This window comes from Podarcis pityusensis (assembly GCF_964106645.2).
Source record: "Podarcis pityusensis genome assembly, chromosome: 4".
Lineage (NCBI taxonomy): Eukaryota > Metazoa > Chordata > Lepidosauria > Squamata > Lacertidae > Podarcis > Podarcis pityusensis.
In genome coordinates, this window is record NC_138027.1 from 85,377,796 (window position 1) to 85,403,043 (window position 25,248).

Sequence of the window (25,248 nt, forward strand, 5' to 3'; positions counted from 1 at the left end):
CCGGGCTTCGGGCAGATATCCACAAGCCTGGGGAGACCGGCGGGAGTTCCCACCGGGCTCCCAAGGCTTGCAGATAGCAGCCTGTTCTGGGGGTGGGGTCGGGGGAAGCTGGGGGAAGAAATTTTTTTTTCTTTATTCCCCCCCCCCAAAAAAAACCCCTAGGTGCGCCCTATGGGCTGGTGCGCCTTATGGGGCGAAAAATACGGTATTTCGAGATTGGTGCTGTGTGATCCCTGACAGCTGTTCCTTTCAGTATTCAGAAAGCCACATTCTGGCTTAATGTCAGTTAAAAAACCAGGGTAATAAGACATCCTGGCTTATGATCCTGGTATGTCAACCAAAATTAAGCCAGATTTCTCCAGTTTGGATGCAGTGGGAAACCACAGTTTAATGCAAGCCAAGTTCTCCGCCCCAAAACCAGCACACAACGAGGAAGCTCATGGCGCTGCAAGCCAAAAACCAGAGCCAGCATGTGTTCATTCATTACTTTCTCCCAAGAAACTATATAGTAAGATGTTTCTCTTTTCATTTATAAATATTTTACTCAGCTATTTAATTGGTAATTAGCAGACAAATCCTTAATTAATACAAAGTTAGTAGTTTACTACTGAATTGATTTGCAATTAGCATGTTGTATCCCAGAACTGCTCAAGACTCATTAATCATTTTCATGAGCATAAGATCTTTCTCTTCCAGTATTTTCATCGGCCACAGTAAGTAGGTCACAAGGAAGGGACAGGACAGGTTGCAGGAGTGATAGTTAACTTTCAATTTGATAATTTCCATCCAAAATGTAAATTTCATTCATAAAAGCACAGAACGTTTTATTTGCAGACCTTTAAATTCAAATTAAGAACATTAATTTTGTAGCAATGCATTTACTGAGATGAAATCTTGTGAACAGGAACTTCCCTGGTTGGCACTGGGAAAAGCTTGAAGCTCAGTGATCGATTGCTTCCATCAGTGGCAGATGGCTCTAGGTTCTGCCATTGGAATCTCAAATTAAAATGTTCTCAGGAAGCAGGACTGAGAATGACAACCCCTGAGACTGTGCTGAGGTGCTGTCAACAGCATGGCTCTGTATATTCAAGAATCAATGCCATATGGCAAGGCAAGGATGCCTCACAACAGGAGTAAACAACATGGTGTTGTGGACTAGAACTCTATCGTCAGCCCCAACCAGTATGGCCAACAGCCAGAAGAAGAAGAAGAGTTTGGATTTGATATCCCGCTTTATCACTACCCGAAGGAGTCTCAAAGCGGCTAACAATCTCCTTTCCCTTCCTCCCCCACAACAAACACTCTGTGAGGTGAGACTTCACAGAAGTGTGACTAGCCCAAGGTCACCCAGCAGCTGCATGTGGAGAAGCAGGGAATCGAACCCGGTTCAACAGATTACGAGTCTACTGCTCTTAACCACTACGCCACACTGGCTCTCCAGTCAGGGACAATGGCAGCTTTAGCGCAACATATTCTGGGGGGTAACTAATTGGCTAATCCTGATTTACAACGAGGTGGGTTTTTAGTACAACAGATTACCTACAAGTGATCAGAGATACTGGCAAAAAAAATAAAAATGTGAGGTTTTTTTGGTCTATTGAGGAGGCTGGCTTAGCCTCTACTCCAGAGTTTTGAGAGCTCGTGGATGTGTGTGAACGTGCACAAAAATCTCATAGGAGCAGATTTATCAAGTTCACTCCAAGGTGAACAGTAGAATGTGCAAAGGTAGAGCCATGTAAGAGCATAAGGTTTTGCATATACACAAGCAGCCCCTGGATGGGGGCAAATGGGCAGCACAACGTTTTCCATGAAACTGGTTTCAATTTAGCTCTCCAAGTACTTGCCAGCACTGAGGTCAGCTGGCAGCTTCCCAGTGTTCATGGGAAGAGGTCAACCGTGAACACCATGAGCCACAGCAGCCCTATGCCACTCAGATAATTTGGTTCATATTGTCATCACTTCCCACATACAAAAATTCCCCTCTTTTGACTCTGCACTTACATAGAACAAGTACAATGCAAAATGCTATGTTTTAGACGTTTAAATATTGTACTTCTAGCTGTTTGCAGTGCTTATGGTGATCTGAAAGCAACACACTTTTTCCTCACCAAAAATATGGTCAACTGATATCCTAGCTCAGTGGCAATTTGTATGAAGATGATCTCAAGTACAGTTCCTAAATCTCCAGTTAAAAGGATATCTGCTATCAGTCTGCCAAAACCCTCTGCAGCACACCTTGGAGAGTCACTGCCAGATCAAAGTAGAGCTAATACTAGTTAGAACAATAGCACGACTCAGTATAAGGTAGCTTCTTATATATGTGTGTGTGTGTGTTTATATATACTGTATCTTACTAATGCATAAAACACTTCACCATTTTCAGGTATAATTACTTGCAAATCATGTACAGTATTTATAAAATGCTGCGCATCAAGCTTTTGGAATGTAACCACTATGCATTTTCAGCTTGCAAAAAGCCATTAAAAAAACGAAGTTTCACCAACACATGTAAAAAAGCATGTAACCACAAGCAGCTGGTGAGATTCAGACCTGATATAAATAGACTCAACATGAAAACATGAATTCCTAAACTGCTGAGAATTCAGAATCTTGCTTCACTGCTGGGATTAATTTCTTTCCAACAGACTGGCTGTCTAGAGAATTCCCATGATTCTGTAAATGAAAACATATGGATGTGTTACAGCCAACAGTGGGAGTAGATGCACTCTAACTGATGGGGATTCAAGGGACAGCTCCATACAGAGGAAATTGGTGGTTTGGCAGCTGTTAGGAAACCTAACAAGGCCATATAGTGGAAGTTTTCCTGCTTGCTGCTGTTCTTGTCTGTTCATTCTGGAACTCAAACAGACTTGCTTATTTTCCAGAGAGAGACAGAGGAGTAATGGTTATCCTTCCTAAACAGAAAATCCTTTTTGAATATAAACAACAAACTAATGGGGAGACTTATTTTTACCAAGCCTGAGTCCCAGAACAGTAGGCTTATAACACTTTTCTTCTTGCAAAACAATGAATTAATTAAGAGAACTGAGAAAAAAGCAGGTGTTGAGTGTGAAATCAATGAGTGTGAACCGAAGCAGCATAGTAAATAAGATTATACGCCAGGAGTTCAAATCTTCCTCAAGTTTAAGGCTTTGGGGGTGTGGGGTGTATCCTGTTTTGCTTGTTCCTTGATGACATGTGACTGAGGGATACATTTCTTCACAATCACAATTTCTCTAAGTTTAACTGTTTGAGGGGTTTATATTAACTATTGCAGGGCTGCCATATGGCTGGAAAGTCCTGGACATAGCCGGGATTCGTCTGTCAAAAATGGCATCCTGGCGGAATTTTAGGAAACTGGTTAAAATGTCTGGGAAAATCCGGGTGTATGGTGTTGATTTTTTGGTGAATTTCCAAAACAAAAAACAAAAAACAAGCAAACCTAAACTTTTGTATTGCTCTGCCAGTTGTGTTATCACAAGTTTGGTAGCAATTAACACGAGCCTAATCAAGTCCTTAAACACCACACATTCACACCCTGAATCAAACAGTGAACAATGCATTAATTTTGGTGTTTTAGCAATGATTTGCCTAGCTGAAGTGTGAATCTCCTTGAATACTTCATTCCAGCATTTTACTACCTGAAGATGAATATAAGTGCCCCATTGGTAGACTGGGCAAGGGGCACTGTGCCCAACATCTTACTGGGGCACATCAACAGTGGCTTCTCTCCAATATACACAGAAACAGATTGCAGTAGGTTCACCTTCTAGGTGCTACCCCATTGTCTAGATGGAATTCCCCCTCTTTCTGTCTGTCTTCCAACTTGCCCTAAGGACAACCCTCTTTTCTGTGTTATCTTCTGATAATGTAGACCGGATCTTTGAAACTAGGCCGCTCAACTCATCTGCAACACCTAAAACTGAGGCTTCTAAAGGCACAAGACCTCTGGTAGCTTTCTCCTGAACCTGCCTGTTGGAAATAAAACAATTCATCTAATGGATATTAAGACGTTCAACTTGTCTAACTGAGCTCTCATTTGTTTTTTCCCAAGAATGGAAATCACAAACCCTCTCCTTAGTCCCAAAACTGTGTGTGTGTGTCTACACTGTAGAAAGGAGGGTGGTATTTGTGGTGGGGGTGGGAGTGGACAGAGGTAGCTAGGATTAATTTAGATTGTCATGATTTCTGTTAAATAAATGTGCGTCATGAATACATTTTGCAATTGTACGGAAATTTGTTGGAAGGAAGGGTTGTGCCCATAGAGCGAATCCTCACAGGGCTTGTCTTTATTGCCCAGTATCAGATAAATTAATTGGTGCAACGAAAAGCTTTGTAATTCTTTTCACGTGGAAATTCCTCAGTCCCACCCACAGAGTGCCCTTTTTGCAGTAAATCTGTCCCTTTTTATTCTAAAAATAAAGTAATTAATGGAAGTTTGCCATTTTCCAATAACCTTTTTCCGAAATTAAAATGGGAAACACCTGAAACAAAAACTGCAACTATTTTGCCTTAAAGTAACAACTTTAAGCTTATTCAGATTTTCATTTCATTCCTAACTCTGGGCATAGGCTTAAAGGCATACTGTTTATTAGAGATTTCTTGGAATCTGAGCCCCCAAGTATCTGACAGGTTTAAAAACAACCCCCATCACACAACTGATCTGTATTTGTACTCCAGGGACAAAAAAACCCAACCAAAAACCAAATCAGCTGTCTTTTTGTAGACTAGATGGGCCTACAATACTGAATACATGGGTTCTGCTGCATATTAGCTATGCAACTGAACCATGGGGGACCACTTTTGTTGGCATCCTTGCAGCAGCCACAACAAAACAATGCAAAACTATTATTGCACACCACCCCAATCTCCCCGCGGCATGAGATTCCGGGGGCTCCAGGCCCTTACCCAGGGTTTGTGTTTCCTTTTGGGAATGTGGCACAGAGGATACTATGGTATATTTATGATTTATGGTTTATTTACACATATATACAACCTGAGCCTGTGATGGAGGGGCTCGCAGCATTAACAACCCAAGAGGGTCCTGACTCCTCCACTGGCGCAGCCATGGATGCAAACAGAAACCAAACATTGCTCTGACTCTGTCTCCAGCTTGCTGCTTTCTTTCTTGCTGCCCAGACACTGAGGTCCAGCGCCGAGGGCCTTCGGTGGTTCCCTCACTGCAAGAAGCCAAGTTACAGGGAACCAGGCAGAGGGCCTTCTTGGTAGTGGCCCCCGCCCTGTGGAACACCCTCCCACCAGATGTCAAAGAGAAGAACAACTACCAGACTTTTAGAAGACATCTGAAGGCAGCCTTGTTTAAGGAAGCTTTTAATATCTAACAGACTACTGTATTTTAATACGTTGTTGGAAGCTGCCCAGAGTGGCTGGGGAAACCCAGCCACATGGGTGGGGTATAAATAATAAATTATTATTATTATTATTACTCATATCACCATCACCTATGCTCCCAACTCTGGTTTGTTCTGTTGAGGGAGGGGGCCCCACCCATTTGCCACCTCGCACCAAGCCCCTTTATTCCCATCACCTCACCAGGAAGCTAATTTGGCTATTTCCCGGAATTAGAAGGCTTGATTAGCTTTTAACACTTGCTGGATGCAGGGATGAGTGGGTCTCTGCATACAGCCCTCTTCCCTCCACCCCAAACTCATAACTCTTAAGGCAGTCCAAGTGAAGCACTTTAAGTGATATGTCTAACTTTCTGGGAGTTGAAATCTTTCACATTGAGATCAATCAAATTTAAACAGAGCTTCATTTTTACCAGATCGTGTGCTCCATAAAAATTCATTAGATGTTTGGAACGGCGCCATGCTTTTGGAGCACACTTTTAAAGGTTTACTCACATGTGGTCTATATAAATCCTTACTTATCAAAGCAATGAGAGGCTGGCACTTCACTAAAATTGGGTAAAAGGTGATCACTCTCAAAGACTGAAATGCAAGCTGATTTCTCAATTCCCACAGTGTTGCTATTCAGAAAAAACAAAAACAAAACAAAAACAAAAAACAAAAACAACCATTGTCTGTTTTTCTAGGGCTAATCAATGAAGTGAACTTTTCCCAAACTGGACAGGAACAATGTCCGACATGTTTGGCATTTCACTCTCATGTTCTGTTGTGTTAGAAATTGTTTTGCTCTAATGTAGCTGTCAAGCGTTTACATGTTAAAACTGTATTCAGCTGCTTCAGAGAGTGCGGTTCTAAGTCAACACACCAGCAACTGTGAAAATTCAGTTTATCTCCCCAGTAGATGAGATTGTGACATTTTTCGCTTCCATGCATCCACAACATAGCATGCAAAGAATTCCCTTGGAAATGAATATAGCTCATGCAACACAAAAGCTACAGGAAATGGCATGCTATATATTGCTGACCTGGATTTTGAGTACAGACTCTTTGAACCAAGAAGAGTAATTAAAAACACAAGTACATATGGCTGCAAAAGAGACCACAATCCTTCAGTCTTTGATAGACCCTTGTAAACTATTCGGCTAACTGCATACTTTGTATATATTTACATATCTTTCCAGGGTTAAAGGAAAGAACTACAAGCAAGAACAGACACAGAGGACCTCCTCATAGTGTGAGTGGAATGGAAAAAAATGACTGTATACATGTACATGCACAATTGGGGAACCCTTAATCTACCAGGTTACTGAAGTTTACAGAACCTACGTTTATGCTCAGTCTGTTTTCGCAGTCTGTCTTAACATGTGGAGTTGGGGATTGTTCCAAAAGGTGCAGACTTGCTCCTGTCCACTTGTTGATGGAACATATGGATGGGTACACGAGGGGGGGAAAGGGCTTACATTACAGGAGCAGAAGATCTATCAAAATAATAATAATAACTGGGTTTCATTATCATTTTACTTCCTGGAATATTGCTTGCTTTTGGAATCCATGGCAGTGTAAGGAATTTTTTTTAAAAAAATAAAGGGAGATATTTCCCCCTTTCAAAACAAAGCAGATTCAGATTATGAGAACAGTGGGGCATTTTGCTCCCCCCCCCCCCCCGCTCTTGCTGTGAATATTTTTAGACTCCCAAATGAAAAAGGGAATTAAAGAAGAATACCAAAGGTTATGGTTCTCTTGGTTCTCTGCAAGAAAGAAGCAACTTGAGATAAAGAGGAACTATACTGTTAGGTAAGCTCAAATAATCCCTAAGAATTCTCAAGAGTAAAATAAGTGGTTTCTAAGCTTCTGTTTAATTTTGGCTGATCTTTGGCTTCAAGAAAGGAGCATAAACGTTATAGCACCTCAGACACCTGACTCTTGTTCTATATTTTAAGAACTGAGAAGAGAAAAAGCTGATTTTAATAAGATAAATTTGCATATATATTTTGGCTTTTCTCTGCTTTAGAAGTAAAGTAATGGAATAGTATGATGTTTGATTCCCTATTTCTCCAAAGCTTTGAAAGCAACTTGGATCCCACCCAAACTAGCACCCATGTAAAGTGTATTCTCCTTCACATAATATGCCCCTTTCCCATCTCAAATTTGTCTTTTATTTTTGCAGAATTTATAGTCTACTTTATTGCACACAAAAAATGAAAGCACATCTGCTGTCGAGAGAGCTCTCTTGGAAAACGTGTGTTATTTTGTGGAAGGGTTTTCCCCTCCCTGTTCCCACTGAGTAATGAAATATTTAGCAACATCTTGATCTATGACTTGACACAAACTATTAAAAGAGATTAACACATCCTGTTAGATCCCACATGTACAAATTTGTATCTTTGCGGTAAAAGAGAACCCCGAGTGGCAGACGTTTTGGAATTACAGCACTTATAAAACTCCCATCACTTTCATAACACAGAGCTGGGCTTCAGGCTCCTAAAAGGTTGGTTCAAAATACACACACACACACACACACACACACACTGCTGCTATGGTCACAGTTCATGGGTTCTGCTGTTCCATAATTTTCCTGTGTTCATGCAGAACTTGATACTGACTGCAGAATCCAGCACCTTCAGAATATGTTCGCGCCTGTGAATATAAGGTTTAAATCCTGCGGGCAATTATTGTGCTCAATTCCTGTTAAGATGTGGATAGTGTAGTAATATAGGGATCAAAGAGATCTGTAGAAAACACAAGGAGCAGCAGGAATAGTTCTCTAATTTCTCATACCAAGGCTGATCTGGAATATAACATCCTGCATATTCTCTATAGAGAATAACTTAATATAGCACTCATTCAAAACAAAACACAAAATATTTTGCACGGAAATCTACCTACCCATTTTGCTTATGCGGTGAGACTAAAGATAGGTCAAATCACTCTCCAGAATTTTAGACACACTTATCTCTGCTACAAGATACTAACTGCATCCTTTCCATGCTGTAATTTTTATACAATAATTGAATTACAGGGCTGCTGCCCGAATAGGAACTGTAATATGGTAAGATGCTCCAAGGAGAATTTTTTTGCAGACTGGTGTTCAAAATGTTTGTGTCTTGCCTGCTGCCGACCACTCCAGCATTCTCCAGCTTCTCTTCCCGTTGCATCTACTGTGTATGTGTGGGTCCCCTTTTCAACCTTCCTTTCCATCATTTTGTCATTTCTGGATAGAAAATTCAAAAGTCCGCAAAAAAACCCCCAAGTAACTAAAATCCCACTTTGAACATTCACATTAACTATGCAAATAAGCTTATGGGTACATGTTTTCCCCATACAGTATATGCATACAGTGGTGCCCCGCGAGACGAATGCCTCACAAGACGAAAAACCCGCTAGACGAAAGGGTTTTCCGTTTTTCGATGCGCTTCGCAAGACGAATTTCCCTATGGGCTTGCTTCACAAGACGAAAACGTCTTGCGAGTCTTTTCACTCCCCCCCCCTTTTCTAAGCCGCTAAGCCGCTAATAGCCTTTTAGCTGCTAAGCCGCTAAGCCTTTAATAGCCGCTAAACCGCTAATAGCGCTAATCCACTAAGCCGCTAATAGGGTTGCTTCGCAAGACGAAAAAACCGCTAGATGAAGAGACTCGCGGAACGGATTATTTTCGTCTTGCAAGGCACCACTGTACATCCTTTTGAAAACAAGAGTTTGGGCAAGATTTTTGCACAGACTTCCTGAGCTCACTTCATATGTCAGACTATTTCAAGCTAAAAAGAATGCGGTAGGAGTTTGTTCTCTCCTTTTCTCAAGTGAATGCTCAAGCTGGCTTGTTCCCAGCCCCTCCTTCCTAGTCAAGAGAGAAAAGGAAGTATATCCTGCAGTTATCAGCCAGCTGGCTGCCTTCTATCCTCTCAGACACTTGGGCTTAATGCACTTTCAAAAAGTGTTCAACTGCAGCGCTTGGACCAGGGACAGCGTTTTGGCAGGACATGTTTTCTCCTTCAAATTCGATTCTCTTTAGCGGGTCCCCAAACATGGCATGGCCGCAGAACTAGAGAGAGCCCTTTCTAAAGGGAGAAACAATAATGCTTGTGCCAGTGAAAAGGTTGGGTCCACTTCCAGGAAAGTGTTATATAATATATCCTTAAGCATTCCTCAGCAACAGGAGGAAGCAAAACCAATGAGTAAGACCCTGCAATGAATTTCTTGCCAATGGATTACAGTGGTACCTTGGTTTGCATACGTTTTGGATTACAAACATGGCAAACCCGGAAGTTCGTGTCCCAGTTTGCAACCTTTTTTTGGATTACAACCCCCCCCCCCTTTTTTTATTACAAACAATTTTTTTTTTGGTGAAAGCGTGCCTTGGGTTACAACCTGTTTTGGTTTACAAACGGACCTCTGGAACAGATTCTGCTTGTAAATCAAGGTACTACTGTATGTTCAGGAACACTGAGCACAGAGACTGAACATACTCTGGCGAAACCCTTGAGGGGAGCAGGAGCACTGGAAGGCAGCTAACTGCACTGCATCTTTTAGAATTTGGGTCTCCAGTTATTTTTGGACTACAACTACCATCATGCCTAAGCTAGCAGGACCAGTGGGCTCAGGGATGGTGGGAACTGTAGGCCAAGAACAGCAGGGGGGATCCAAGTTTTGGGAAACCCTGTTTTAGAGGCAGGTTCTCAACTTGCTCCTGAAAATCCTACTGGTGGCTCCAGGAGTTCCACCAATGAGAAAATGATCTGATACCCTTTTATTTTCATCTGCAAGTGATAACCACCTTTCTCCTCCTATGTGAGATGAGCTAGGGAGGGACGTTACTGCAAGAAATGGGGAAACAACCGAAGATTTCATTTCATTTATATGCTCAACATGGTATCCACAAGTCTCCCTCTTCCACTGTATCCTCATGTGATGCATGACCCGGGGTTCCCCAGTGAGCCTCATAAATGAGTGGCAATTGGAGCCTATGCCTTCCTTATCCTAGCTCCTAGCCTGACACACAAACAACTACACCATACCCTAGACATTAGCCTAAAGCAAAGTTCATTTCAGGGGGCCTATTTCCTGGGGTAAAACTATGGTTGGCCCTTTGGTTGGCCCCCACGGCCCTTCACTTCATCAAATCTGGCCCTCTTTGAAAAAAGTTTGGACACCACTGATCTAAAGCAAGTATGCTACCATACATTCTTACTCACATGCAATTCTCTTCTCATTCATTTTCTACATAAAAATAAAAAATAAAATGCAATTTTTGATGTGGTGACAGAACAACAACAACAACCAGAACAACAAAATCAAATCATTTGATTACTCTTGAACCTTCCCCACCCCCCACCTCTTAAAGGCCACCATTAAGTCTGCTTTGGTTACAAAAGCTATAAATGCTAAGTTGCTTGGCATCTGGCATTGATCCATGTATATCGTATTACAGAGGCTGGGTCGTGAAACCCAAATCTTTCCTCATTATTCTTGAAATTGACAAAGCAGCAGCAACATACCATGGTACAACCAGGAAGATTTTAATTTACACTGTGCAGGAACTGTGGTTGCTGCTGCTGTGAGCACCAACTGCATGGGCTCCTCTCCACATGGCTATCTGCTTGTAGGAAGAGGCACGTTTGTGGATGAGAACAATGGTAACCATGCTAGTCATTGCCCCCTCCCCCCAGATATAATGATGCACTTCATACAAGCTACTTATAATAGGGTTCTGGTCATAATATCAAATGCCTTTATGCTCTGCCCACTGCAAAGTTAAGACAACGCTGAGCATAGGATGAATTGCATGTATTAAGGACAGGCACACAAATTAACTGCAACCTGAAGCTTTTGTACTTCTAAATCACCAGTTTTGAAATAGGAAACTATAGGTCATTCTAACCTAGGTAAAGGTAAAGGTACCCCTGCCCGTACGGGCCAGTCGTGTCCGACTCTAGGGTTGTGCGCCCATCTCACTTAAGAGGTCGGGGGCCAGCGCTGTCCGGAGACACTTCGGGTCACGTGGCCAGCGTGATGAAGCTGCTCTGGCGAGCCAGCACCAGCGCAGCACACGGAAACGCCATTTACCTTCCCGCTATAAAGCGGTACCTATTTATCTACTTGCACTTAGGGGTGCTTTCGAACTGCTAGGTTGGCAGGAGCTGGGACCGAAAGACGGGAGCTCACCCCGCCGCGGGGATTCGAACCGCCGACCATACGATCGGCAAGTCCTAGGCACTGAGGTTTTACCCACAGCGCCACCCGCGTCCCATACAATTCTAACCTAGACATTCTTTAATTTGAACTAAATCTGACAAAGACGCAAGCAGAGAGAGAGAGAGAGAGAGAGGAACACTTCAAAAAAAGGCCTTGTCATCCAATCTGACAACAATTGCTTTTCACATCCTTTCTTGTGCTACATACTCCTAAACTGGGATGTTGTTTCAGTGGGAACAGCTTACCCTCTGCCAACTTTCCAGCACCTAATTCGGTCCTTGAGTTTGTCTGTGTGAAATAAAACCACCAAGCACACCAAATGATATGTTATATATAGTTAGTTGCAACTTAAGCTGAATAGTGGAAATGCGAGAAATTTTGACTCAATTTGATAGGCATATACCGTATTTTTTGCACCATAACACTCACTTTTTTCCTCCTAGAAAGTAAGGGGAAATGTCTGTGCGTGTTATGGAGCGAATGCCTACGGATGGCGGGGGGATCTGCTGCAGTCGTGAGCAGAGGATCCATGGTTCCCCTTCCTTCCCTCCTCCGTGGCTCGCTTTGAAACAGCAAAGCGGGAGAAGAGCCGCTGAGTGGGGAGGAGAGAGGGACAGAGAGCCTGCTTGCTTTAAAGGAGCAAAGTGAGACAGGAGCCGCTTACACGAGTGTAAGCGGCTCCTGTCCGGTTGGCTCCTTTAAAGCAAGCAGGCTCTCTGTCCCTCTCTTCTCCTCAGTCAGCTGGCTAAATAGCAGCAAAGTTTTTCAGCGAGCCGGGGAGGAAGGAGAGAAGCAGAGCCTGTTTGCTTTAAAGGAGCAAAGCCGGAGAGGAGAGGAGCCTTCGCCTCTTATACCCCTCTTCTGCATTATTAACAGCATCCTTCTCCACCCACCCCATGCCTGTTCCTTGTCCCTTGAGTGCTTTTCCTTCCCTCCCCACTTAAAACGTGGTTACAAAGCATGGATCCACATGGATCCTCAGGATTTTTGCATTGGGCTACCCCAAACTCACCGTCAGATCACATGTCTGTGGCCAAAGCATGAACCACAAAAATCATACATCCACTGTTTCGTTTAGAATATTTTTTTTCTTGTTTTCCTCCTCTAAAAACTATGTGCGTGTTATAGAGTGAAAAATACGGTATTTCGGATGTATGGCTTGGTCCAGACTAATGCAAACCATCTCTTGACTTCTTTCATTAAATTCTAATGTTACGTGACAGGCCATTACAACCTGCCTTATCTATGGCAGCCCAAACAATGGATTGACCGGCAGCAGCTAAATTTAAATACTATTATTGGCAACTGGGATGGAGCCAAGTGTCTTTGATCCCTGCCAGGGAAACCACCCAAGCATTTACTGCTGGGAAAGCCACGCACAGGACTGCACGGGATTTCCTTTGATCTCAACGGAAGAAAGCATCATTTGTGCACAGGCATTGTACCAGCATTAAGACCCTTCGGCCAGATCCTAAGAGTTCCCAACCGGCTGCCACACAGCAAGGTCAGAATACAACATTAAAATTGCAGGCACCTCTCACTTGGACCATCAGGCAATTCTGACTTTCTTACCTCAGCAGAGATCAAATTAAAGTATGCTAGTTAACAAAAATAGATGCATGCTTTAAAGAGCTGATGAAAGAGGCTAAATTATTTCTGTTCACTTTGCTCAACAGCTCAGTTCTATATACCTCTAAGCAGCAGCGTCTTGTCTAGCATGGGCTTTGCAGCACAATCTTATGCATGTTTACCTAGAAATCAAGCCCCACTGTGTCTTACTCCCAGAGAAATGGGTAAAGAACTGTAGCCTCATAAATTTTTGGTGCAACTATTGGTTTATTGAATTGCTTAGTAGAGTTGAGGGTCCAGGAAGACAGGCACATACACGTGTTTGCTAACATCTAGGAATGTGAAATATTTATTTAGCCCTGCACAGGCTTGGTGTCTAAAAATATGATGCCGGCATCTAGGAATTTGAACTATTTCCCCCCAACCCTGCTGTAGATGTTTTAAAATACAGCCATGAGCTGAGAAGTAGCAGAGAGATAAAGAATCGTCACAAATTAACAAAAAGGTGTGCAAGATTTACAGTTAAGAGAATGTATGCAAAACACGCACAAATTTATTAAAGTCATCAAGCCATTAAGATTTAAGGAGACTGAGGGGACAAGACAGATTAATGACTGGACTCAAAGTCCAAGCAACTCAAGTATAGTTGTGTTAGTAGGGTGGGTGGGAGAGTTACATAAATTAAATTGAAATGCAGTAAGTCAATTGATGTCTAGTGTCTAGCATTCACATAGGCAATTCCCTTTCTAAGTTCATAAAAAATGCATTTAATGAGAACCACGTGGGTCAGGAAACACAAAACCAAGCAGGAAAATCCACTGGTGAAAAGACACGGAAATGTCTGGCTGACATACAGATCACTTGAGAGGAAAGGTTACAATGGAAAGAAAAAGGAAAATTATAGCTACTGCTTTCTCATGTAGAAATATGAAAAAAAAAATTATTTGGCACTAGGCTACTGAAAAGCAAACTGGCACAAAACTACCAACTGAACATTTGCTATGTTTTAGAACAGCGACATTGTTTTTGCAAATTGTGACAAATCGGTGCTTCAGTTTCTGTTAAGCATTACTTATTTGATCACCTTATCTCTCCACATTCTCCCATATACACACACGTTTCCAGATACTAGAGCAGCCTCTCTCCATCCCACCCTTAAAAACAAGTCTGCTGTTCTACAGGACTTGATTTTGCAAGGTAGCTGCATGATTTTTGCAGGCTCCTCCTTGTATAATGCCCATATCAGTAGCAACAACTACTTGCCAAAAGGGATGGCCAAAGACAACATGAAACAGAAAATCAGCAGCGGGGTGGGGGGTGGAGATAGAGAAAGAAACCTTTTTTTAGGTTGAAGAAACTGCAAATAAATGAATATGCTTTGAATATTCCGTCATAATGCTGCTTTTAACCATGCAGAGTTGTTTCAGTGCTGGTTTACATTGCTTGGAGTATGTTGATTGCATTAAATCAGTTTTGAAGCTTGTATGCCCGATATAGAAAGGTGGGATCTAAATTTCAGAAATTACTGCTGTTGCGAAACGCTCCTGGCATTACCTGATTGCAATTGTGGACCATCACAGTTCTATATTTACCTGGAACTCAAATATCTCACTCTAAAGATGTGCCACTTCCCCACATGTGCAACACGGAAGCCCGGAAACTCGTTTACACTCCCTCCAACACCAGTTTGCTTGTAACACACAAGGCTGCTTTCTCGTTTTTTTAGTCAGAGCTTGCATCACCTTGTTTATACATCAAATATTGTGCCATTGCCCCCAACATTGCAGCGAGTGTCATCTTCTGGAGGGAGGGGAGGTAATACTGGAGAAAAGGTCTAAAAAAAATTCTGTGTGTGTCGTGGATCCAGTATGGTTGGTGGGGCAGCAAAGGTGGGGTAGCTTTGCACATTTGGCTTCCAGATGACAAGAGTTGCAGCCAACAAGAGTGTTTTGATATTGAGAACCAACATGACCCAGTGTGGCATAATGGTTAGAGTGTTGGACTAGGACCTAGGAGGGCAGCGTTCGAATCCCCACTCGGCCATGAAGTTCACTGGATAGTAGTAAGTAAGTAGGTACCAGTAATTTTTTATTTATACCCCACCCTCCCTGGCTAAGACCAGGCTCAGGGCGGCTAATATCAAATACATTAAAACACAATCAAACAATTGATTAAAATACAGCTTAAAAATTAGAATCAGGATAAAATCAAATGACTGTCCATGAAATTACAACCATAGAGGTCGGGAACCTCAAGTATTCATCAGGGCCGGCTATCCATGTTGGTCCCACATGAGCCAATAAAAGGGCCAAAGAGGTAACTTTACAGGGTTCCATAGGGGGGGGGGGTCAAACTGGGTCTGGACCGAAGGCCAGGCGGAAAGATGTCAAGTCCCGCAGGGCCCTGGTCTCTTGTGACAGAGCGTTCCACCAGGCCGGGGCCAAAGCCGAAAAGGCCTTGGACCTGGTTGAGGCCAGTTTAACCTCCTTGAGGCCCGGGACCTTGGGCCAGTCCCCATCTCTTAGCCTAACCCAATTTATAGGGTTGTTGTGAGTATGAAATGGGAGTGGCTTTGTTGGGTGTTATATCGGGAGTAGATGAAGTGAATATGGTTTATATAAAGACTCATAAATCCCTTACCCTCTCAATTTTATTTCTCTCTCTCTTAACCTCTTTCTTTCTTTTTTTCTTTCTCCCTCTCTTTCTTTATTCCAGTCCCCCCCCCCTTTATGTTTTTATTGCATTTATATCACAGTTTTAGTTTGGACCAAAAAAAGAGAGGAAAAGATATTTAATATTAAGTTTTGTATTTTTCCTCTATAAGCACGAATAAATTTTATTCAAAAAAACACTAAATCCATGTTTTATCATTCTGAAGAAAACATGAATATTTTAAAAGATGAGGCACATGACCCCTTGCATTTCAACACACACAATGTAATTACACTTTGGCTAAAAGTCTTCCGTCCTTTTAGGAGTCTGTGCCAAATGTGTTCTGCCAGGAATTAAAACTACTTCAGTTCCAAGTTACTGAAGAGAAATGTCACTTCCCTCTTCTTAATTCACAAGACTCGGCTTGGCTGTTGGGACTAACTACTCAGTGAATATTTAAATGCCCTACTTTCCATTGGGAATAGTTTTGACAGTGACGGCCACATAATTTCAGGCATGGAGAATTTCAGGCACGGAGAATAAAGCCTCAGAATGATGAATAGATGACACTTGACTTGCTGTTCATTTCTGAAGTTGGAAGGAAGGGCAACTCGCCTGAAAGATTGCTTTGTGGTTTCTGCACAACTCCCTCGACTGACGCTTAACCCCCCCCCCCAAAAAAAAACCTAGAGCTACAAATCTTGCAAGAGGGTGGAGAACAGAACTGTATGATACAACAAAATAAGCTCTTTGCAGTGTTACTTTGCCCATTTACAAGCTGCCCGGGAATAGAGTTTAGAAGACTCATCAGTGTGATGCACCATTAAAAAAAAACCAGACACTGTAAAATCAAAGAAACACAAAAGCAGAGTGTCGAAGAAGCTGCAGCAGCAGCAGCAAGAACTGCGAAAACCCAAGCTATAAAAACACGTTTTAAAGGTTGGGTGGGGAATTATTTGTGTTCAGATGAGTGAATTGGGGATTTTATTTTTTGAAACACAGGGGCTATGGGTGCTTCATAGAACTACAGTGTGTTTTCAGTCCTGGTGCAGGTCCCCACCCCCACCCCAATGCCTTTTTAAATGACAATAGAGCCATAACTATCAGCCACACCAATCCTTTCCTCTATTCCATTTAGCACCACAGCATCTCGGCTGTGAGCACCTTCGCTGCCCAACCCTCGCCTGTTCTTTACCTCAGCTGATGGATGAACTCACAGCTGCAACATCTGGATAATGCCAAGCTCTGGCACAGGTTGTGAATAGAGGCACACAGAAAATAAACTTTGCTAAAGCCTTAGAAGACCGAAGGAGCAGGCAGGAGGAGATGCTAGGAACACGTTTGTTTATTATTGTTGTATTTATTAAATTTGTATACTGCCCTTCCTCAAGAGATCCCAGGCGGTTTGCATGGTACAATATCCTCATTAAGTGTGTTTCAGCCAACACAAACCCCAGATGAAATTGGGAGAAACTGTATACTGCCTCCAGTCCAAATATAGGCAGTGGACAGTCCAAATTGGACTGTCCACTGCCTATATTGGAGGATGAAGAGTACAAATGTCTCCAACATGAGCTCTGCAAAGAAGGGAGAAGCTGTGCAAGAGGGTGGAGAAAGCTGTGACTTTTTATTGGGAAATAATTTCTATTTAATTTTTTAAAAAATGTATAAAAGTACTTTTCCAAAAAAAACCAGAGTCCTTTTTGTTGGGGATAATTCAATGGAAATTCCCAGGTGTCAAAAAAAGGCTATTTATGTATGTTACTACTGTAGCTCGTGTTTGTTTAGCCCAAAAATGGAAAACAAGCAAGGTCCCAACTAAAGAAGAATGGCAACTTAAATTGATGGAATATGCACAGCTTGCGGACCTAACATAAGAGAAAAAGAACGTATGTTCAAAGAAGATTGTAAAATGTTTATTGAATATATGGGGGGAAACTATACACTTGAAAACGGTGGCAGCATTAAGATAAATTCAACAGTGTAAACAAGTTTTGATGGATATATTAATGGAATACTGAATGGTTTAGTTTATGTAAAATATGCATGGATTTACGGTATGCAAATTGAACTACGGAAAGAGAAGAAGGGAAGTCATTAACATTTTAAGGTTGTTTAATGAATATTTTAAATTGTAAAATAGGAAACTTAATAAAAATTGTACAGGGAAAAATAGAGAAAGCTGTGACTTTCCTGAATCTTAAACTTATTTTTAAAAAGAGCAGGAATGTGGAGAGTAACGAAGATCAACCAGCCAATGTATTTAATCATATACGAGCTCTGTGAATCCCTTTATTTTACCCATAAGCAGAATAAAGAAAACTAGGAAACTACCACTTCTGCTATTTCTTTTAATACAATTTAACATCTCCCAAAGCCTTAATGAAAGGAGAAAGCGTTGACCTCGGGTAATGCATTGCCATCCTAGTTCCAATCAAATCAGTGTCAGCAAGTCCATGGTGTGTAATACAGTCTGTGAGGAAGCCCTCAGTGAAAACACCGGCTTCAAGCACCAAATCCATGCGCAATAGTCAGAACTAGCAGCCTGGAGGCAAGCAAACAGGGTTTGAAATTAGCAGGGCGCCAGGCGCATTTTGCGCCTAAAGATTCTCCATTTACGAGCACCTCAAAAAGTCTGGGTGTCATTTTTTTGCACCTGGCTGACACTCAAGGATTGCTGAAATGTATGTGATTCAAAGCCTCGAAGTATATGTTAAAGATAGACAATATGTTAAGGAGTTTAACAATAAAGAGCAAAGTGTTTTGAAAACTGAAGTATGGTACCAATATTCTTATTGTAAACACCAAATTAGACATGTATCAACAATTTCTGATAAAAATGTGGTACTGACCATGTGTCTCTTATGTGAATTGTGTATTACTTCATGCTTATCAAAAGAATAAATAAAAATTGTTGCCGACACCCGCAAATGGCGACTTGACAGTCTGTTTTGGCGCCCACAACCCAGGTCCCAGAAGCCATTTGGCTCCTAGCTTTTCTATCCCAGTTCCTAACACTGCAAGCAAGCAAGCTGAAATGTACAGTGAGAGAGCAGCTCCATCTGTTACTGAACAACAGATTGGACTTGCTTTTCAGTCTGAGCAACTTCATAGGCCAGGCGAAGCCATATCCTGGAAGTCTTGTTGTCACTGCTATATTAGCTTCCATTTCTACAGTTCTTGTGCTGTTGGTTCCGTTGCTGGTTGAGACTGGGTGTTATCAGCCAACTGTGTAACGGGACCTCATGGCTGCTCATGTCAAAAATGAGGAGGAATGCCTTAAAATGACAGCACTGATACAGGGCAAATCCCTCTTTGAAACAGATGGAAAGTCAATCCTGTAAGGCTAATCAACTGCCCTAAGGTCACATTGTAAGCCAGCTAAAGAGAGAGTGAAAGAGTTCTCTTCTTAGCATTCCAGACATTCAGAACCATGCTAACCAATCTGAAAACCATTCACTCCATTGGTTCTTCGAACCGAAACATTTAAGGCATTTATCAATCTGTTACTAGGATGCATTCACCATTTAGACATTATTAAGGAGACCAAACTTGCAGCCATGCTTTTATATCATTTACCCTATCTAGTTAATACAAGGAGTCTAGATGTGAAGTGCTGGAAAATATGGAGGGTGTGTGTATCAAACTATCTTTGCAGAACATGTTGGGATTAACCCAAACTCTCCTGAACCAGTTCAAGTCAAGAGCATTTCCACACAAAGGGCAATATGAGGGACTAGCGAGTTGAGTTGATTTGAGTTGATTGAGCTCAGCTGAGACAGCACAAGAAACTGCAGCTCCTCCCCAACCCTGCCAACAGTTGCAGTGCAAAGGAATGGAGGGGGGGTACATTTCTCCTTTTTCTTCACTTTTTCACTATGACACGATTGGGGAGAGACAGAGAAAGAGACAAACAACAACAACAAAATCCTCTGTTCCATCGTAAATTCGCACTGCATCCAATGAATTTTGCAGGGTTCCCCACCGGTTAATCAGAACTGTGCTTAGAACGATTTTGTAGAATTCTCTGTATAAATAATGTAATAGAAGCATATTTAGCCCCTTTATATATAAGGACCACACATGACTTGCAATCACCACTTGTTTTCATGAATGGCAAGGAAGCAGGTCAGTCCTTTCCAGCTCAGCGCATGTTTCATTCACAACTAATTCGTAATGTGTGTGCACTTTGTATCAGTGCCCAAATGACTAAGAGTATTGTAAGAAGTGGTCCTCAGATAACCGAAGTTATGTAACCACCTTTGTCGAGACAATGGAAACAAACTCATTAGTGAGCCATTTATGAACACAAAGTATTATATTAAAAAGAACAGGGATTCCACTCCAAGATTGTCAAAGGAGCTAATTGGTTTGTTAGTGTTTTTTTTTAAAAAGAACCTTTTCATTTAAGATAATTTAATTCATTTGCATCCTAGTATTTTGGTGTGACTGTCTATGATTAAAGCATTGGTTCCTAAAATGGAGAACAATGCAACATAATACCAACCTTTAAAACGTACACTTTTCTATGAGAAATACAATGGGTAACTAGATCCTCATTGCAATTTCAACCCATGTGTACATTAAACACAAAATACAAAAGTAATATTGTGCACAATAAAATTGTAACCAGCCAGCAATAAACCACAGGCAATGAAAATCATCTTACCGGAACTTCAAAAGCTTCCTGTGCATCATCCAGCATCTGGACTTTGATAGAAATAAGTTTTCCTGTAGGGGTTGTGGGCATTTTCTGTCCGTGTTCCAAAGTACTGATCCCGGCATTTTCCTGAACTCCTAACCGGGATCCTGCTGTTGTTCTCTGCTCCACTTCACCCATGTTTGGAGGAGCTAGTTTCTATATCTGTCAATGGGTGAGACAGAGAAAGAAAGAAAATATGAAGCCACATTACTTAAAACTGTTCAAAGACAATAATGCACACAGGAATTTTGTAGTTGTGAACTGTTTTCCTTTTGAGCAAAAGATGCACACAGTATCTGTCCTCGTAATATTTTTTTTAAAAAATGGTGTTTGAACCCCCTAGTATCTTGCTGGTGTTGTACAATCCGTTGTAGGTTTACTCAGAAGTAAATCCCACTATTTTCAATGGGACTTAGGAAATGTGTAATGGCTGCAGTCTTGGTTTATTAATTTTATAAGTAGTATCCGCCAGGCACTACATCTTCTTACATCATTTCAGATTGTGAAATGAAGGGGAGCAGGTACCACACACCTCAAATTGTTTCGCTGATCTCCTTGCACTCCAGGAGGAGGAAGAATCAAGAAATATATCGTATCAACCCTCAAGATACCAAGAGATTAGTGTGAAGATCTGCAATGCCACAAGCATTATAAAGACAAGCTAAGCAGTAATTGGAGGGAGGAAATATCTTCACTTTCACCAGTTGCAATGTTTGCAATTCTGTGTGGCTAAGTTCACTCATAATTCTAAATGCAACATGTGCAAAAAAACTAAATGAACAAAAATTACTACTTGTTCAAAATGGCATTTAACTATGAAAAGTTCCATGTCTTCAGCAATCAGAACCTGAAACAATTAAATGATATATATGCCAAGCAGGTCCAACGGAAAGGTAGATGGGATACAACTAGAATCAAACTGCACCAGATTTAGAATTAGTTCAGAAAAACTTAAGCAGTAATGGAAATAATCAAACTTGTCTTTCTCATGCCCTCCATCCCCTCACATAAAAGAACATAACCAAATAGGGAAGATCGCTACATCACTTTGGAAGAAAATGCCCCACCTTTTATTATTGCACACTTGAAAGCAAACTCAAGGATAGCAAACTATTTCAAAGACATAACTTTAAACGAGCTTCTAATTCTTCTGCAATCTCACGTTTTTCTATCTTCCATGGAAAGGCCAATTGTTGATGCAACTGATCTTGCCTTTTTTATTACTTCTGTTGCTTTATCATTTGATACATAATGCAAGGGCCCTTGGTCTGATCTGTCAAACCATATATATATATCCTCAATTATTTTTATCCCACTCTTTTCTTTTGTTTTTCAAAACAGCCTGAGTCCGAGACTGAACCTGCTGCTACCATCCACAGTATTTATCTAGCTGGGTAATTGCCTTTCCATCTCTCCTGGACTTGTATGCCCTGATCGATGATCATTAACAAGCATGTAACAAAACAGGAGGAACAGGAATTTAACTTTCTGGCTGCACAAACATACAGTAATAATAGACCCAGCCATTCCAGTCATTTTAAACACAGTCATAGTAGCGCCAGGGATCAGAAGCAGGGAAGAACGGCAGAAAAGGAAATGACTATTGTTGCTGTTTTTTAATTCAGTGTTATTCATTATTTCATATTAGCATGTGAATTTAACAGCCTAAATAATGCAACACTGACCTAAGATACAAATTCTACCTCTAAAGCACTAATACCACCCATGCTGATATGTGAATCCCTGGGCACCAGCGGACCAGTGGTTTTGTTTTTTGTTTTTACAAACTGTTTTCCAGTGAACCTTAACTCTCCTGTTCAGAGCAGGACCTGTGAGTTGGTAGAAAGCCAAAGGTTCCAGCTAGCTACCAGGTACAGCCAAATTTTGTGGACCTTGCTACTGTCCATCCTTTGTATAGTCCTAGAAATTAGATGTGGCAACAGCTGCTTATTTGGTGTAATTCAGCACACACAGATTAGTTCTGTAGTATGCACCATCCATTCAAAGTCAAGAATTCTAACTTAGTATACCAAGATATGTAGGACCATTTTTTAAAAAAAATCATATTACAAAATCTCTTTAGAAATCCTTTCAAGTTTTGCATTGTTGTAAACAAATCAATTATTAATTTGGAAAACTAAGGACTGCTTTCTAGGGGTTATTTTCTTCTCTTCCGCTTAATTAACACAAACAGAAGAGACTCCTGGTCAAATTGGTAGCAAGCTAGAATGAACTTCTGCATTGCTATGAAAGCTGATGACACACAAAGCAAAAGAATAAATATTTGCTTGTTTCACTGGGGCAGTGAATAAGGATATCACTGAAACAATGGCATGCCTATCAAGGGCCAATTTGGTGCCCTCCAGCTGTTTCGGAGTACAACCCTCATCAGCCCCAACTGGCATGGCTAATGATCAGGGATGCTGAGAGTTGAGCCTCAAAATGTCTGGAGGGGAATAGGATGAAAAAAATCTGCACTATATAATCCCCCAAACCTCCCTGCTTCAGAAAGCTCCAAAAACAGGCACTTAATGGGATGATGATGATGATAATAATAATAATAATAATAATAATAATAATTGTTATGTAGTGTAGTTTCACCCTGGGCCAACAGGGGGATACTGTATATAGTTTTCACTCAGGTCTGTAGATAGTTTTCACTCAGGTCCGCGCCAGTTATGTTAGGCGGGAACTCTGGGCTGTTGTGGTTACAATGTTGACAGCCGGCTGCCTATAAATACAGGCCGGCTGAGCTGTTCGCAGTCAGTTCTATTCCAGCTTACCATAATAAAGAGCTACTTGAAGAAATCGCTGTGCCGGCTGCTATGTCAACCCACGACTTAACACTGGCGACGAGGATGGGATGGATGGACATCAGAGCACAGCCAGATGCGGCCAGCCTCTGAACTAAGCTGAATCACTGAGCTGAATCACAGAGCGAAATCACTGAGCGAAATCACTGGGCAGAACCAATTCAGAGCTGACTGTTCTGGCTAGAGCACTGTGTTCCATCCATCGCCCTTCACGCCGGCATCGGAATCATGGCTTCACTTGTGCCTCTACCGCCGTTTGCGCCAGCCTCTGAATCATGGGACTCCTACCTCGCTCGGTTCGACTGCTACCTCCAAGCCAACGAGCTGACAGCAGTATCAAAGGATCGGAAGCGGGGCCTATTCCTCAGCCTCTGTGGGCCTGAGGTGTTTGAGACGGCCCGAGCGTTGGTTGCGCCTGAAGCAGTCCAGGCAAAACCATGGGACACGATCCAAGAGAAGCTCCGCAACCACTACGCACCAAAGCCGTCCAAGATTGCTGCCCGCCATGCGTTCTACCACCGGAACCAGGTAGAGGGGGAGTCAATCAACAACTACACCACCGCCCTGCGACAGGCTGCAATGCACTGTGAGTTCCGAGACTTAGACGATGCCCTGATGGATCGAATCGTCTGCGGGGTCCGGGACATCCATCTGCAACGGCGCCTCCTAGCCAAGCCAGACCTCACGCTACAGAAAGCCATTGAGGAAGCTGTGGCCTCAGAAGCTGCTGAACGCTCCGCCCAGGAGATCCGCAAGTCCAGCAGCCCGCGTCTTGCTAGGGAGCCAGTTCCGGTGCATCATGAAGAGGACAGCAGTGAGGAGGCATCCTCCAGTGAAGACGATGACGTGCACCAGACAAAGCGGGAGCGCAGGAAGTTCCAACAGAAGTCCAAGGGCCAACCGGAACCCACGACTTAACAATAATAATAATAAATTTTATTTATGTCCCGCCCTCCCCAGCCGAAGCCGGGCTCAGAGCGGCTAATGATCTTCTTCCCATATTGTCCCTAGGGAAGTATCAGACGAAGGCTACAAACTCATGCAGAGAAAAGAGAACAAATGACATTTATTTATATTCCTTGATCCTATCAGATTTAACCCTATTTTAAGGTCTGGGCCAGGCGAGATCAACCACCATGTACAAAGAACCAGGGAATCAGAGACTTCTGTTGATCTTCCTCTTCCTATAACTGAGAGGGTTGGGAGAGAAAATACATGCCCTACCAGGGGCTACTGTTGGGAGTGGACCTGAAGGGAAGCAAGGCCCCAGGTCTTGGGCCTGCTGATGGTGGCTGTGCAGCAACATGAGATTAAAGAGCAGCACTGTACAGTACCAGTCAGCTTGGGGGATGTGTGTGTGTAAAAGCGGGAACTAAACATGAGAGACAGTGGCCTCACTATAGAAGGGGGACAATTTTGCCTGCAACTACTTCCTGCAATTGCTGTTCCGAGTTTCTCTGCCTCCAAATTAAAAATAAGCAAAGCAGTCAAGTAGACAATTATGTAATACCCCATGTAAAATAAAAAGGGTTCAGTTGGTCTTCTATAAGAGTCCAAGGTTGGGTAAAGACAGAAGATTTCCTTCAAGCGGAAGGCAACTACAGCAAATGCTCCTTCTAGCAGATTACTATCTCACCTGCAATAGGGGTAATCTGAATTCTTTGGGTAGTTCATAGAGTAAAGGTAAAGGTAAAGGTAAAGGGACCCCTGACCATTAGGTCCAGTCGTGGCCAACTCTGGGGTTGCGGCACTCATCTCGCTTTATTGGCCAAGGGAGCCGGCATACAGCTTCCAGGTCATGTCGCCAGCATGACTAAACTGCTTCTGGCAAACCAGAGCAGTGCACGGAAACGCCGTTTACCTTCCCGCCACAGCAGTACCTATTTATCTACTTGCACTTTGACGTGCTAGGTTGGCAGGAGCACGGATTGAGCAACGGGAGCTCACCCCGTCACG

General features: G+C 42.3%; 1 protein-coding gene and 1 long non-coding RNA gene across 7 annotated transcripts in view; one reads left to right on the top strand and one right to left on the bottom strand.

The window, feature by feature from the left end:
* FARP1 (FERM, ARH/RhoGEF and pleckstrin domain protein 1) overlaps positions 1-25,248 on the bottom strand; it is a 188,656-nt gene that overhangs the window by 133,314 nt on the left and 30,094 nt on the right. For all 6 annotated transcript variants that reach the window (XM_081002981.1, XM_081002980.1, XM_081002979.1 and 3 more), the window contains exon 2: positions 20,447-20,641. In XM_081002981.1, the coding sequence (XP_080859107.1) occupies positions 20,447-20,617 (171 nt within the window). In that variant the 5' untranslated portion in view covers positions 20,618-20,641. The remainder of the gene's footprint in view (positions 1-20,446; positions 20,642-25,248) is intronic.
* Positions 1-25,248, top strand: part of LOC308475980 — a 1,233,414-nt gene that overhangs the window by 97,089 nt on the left and 1,111,077 nt on the right. The window lies entirely within an intron of this gene.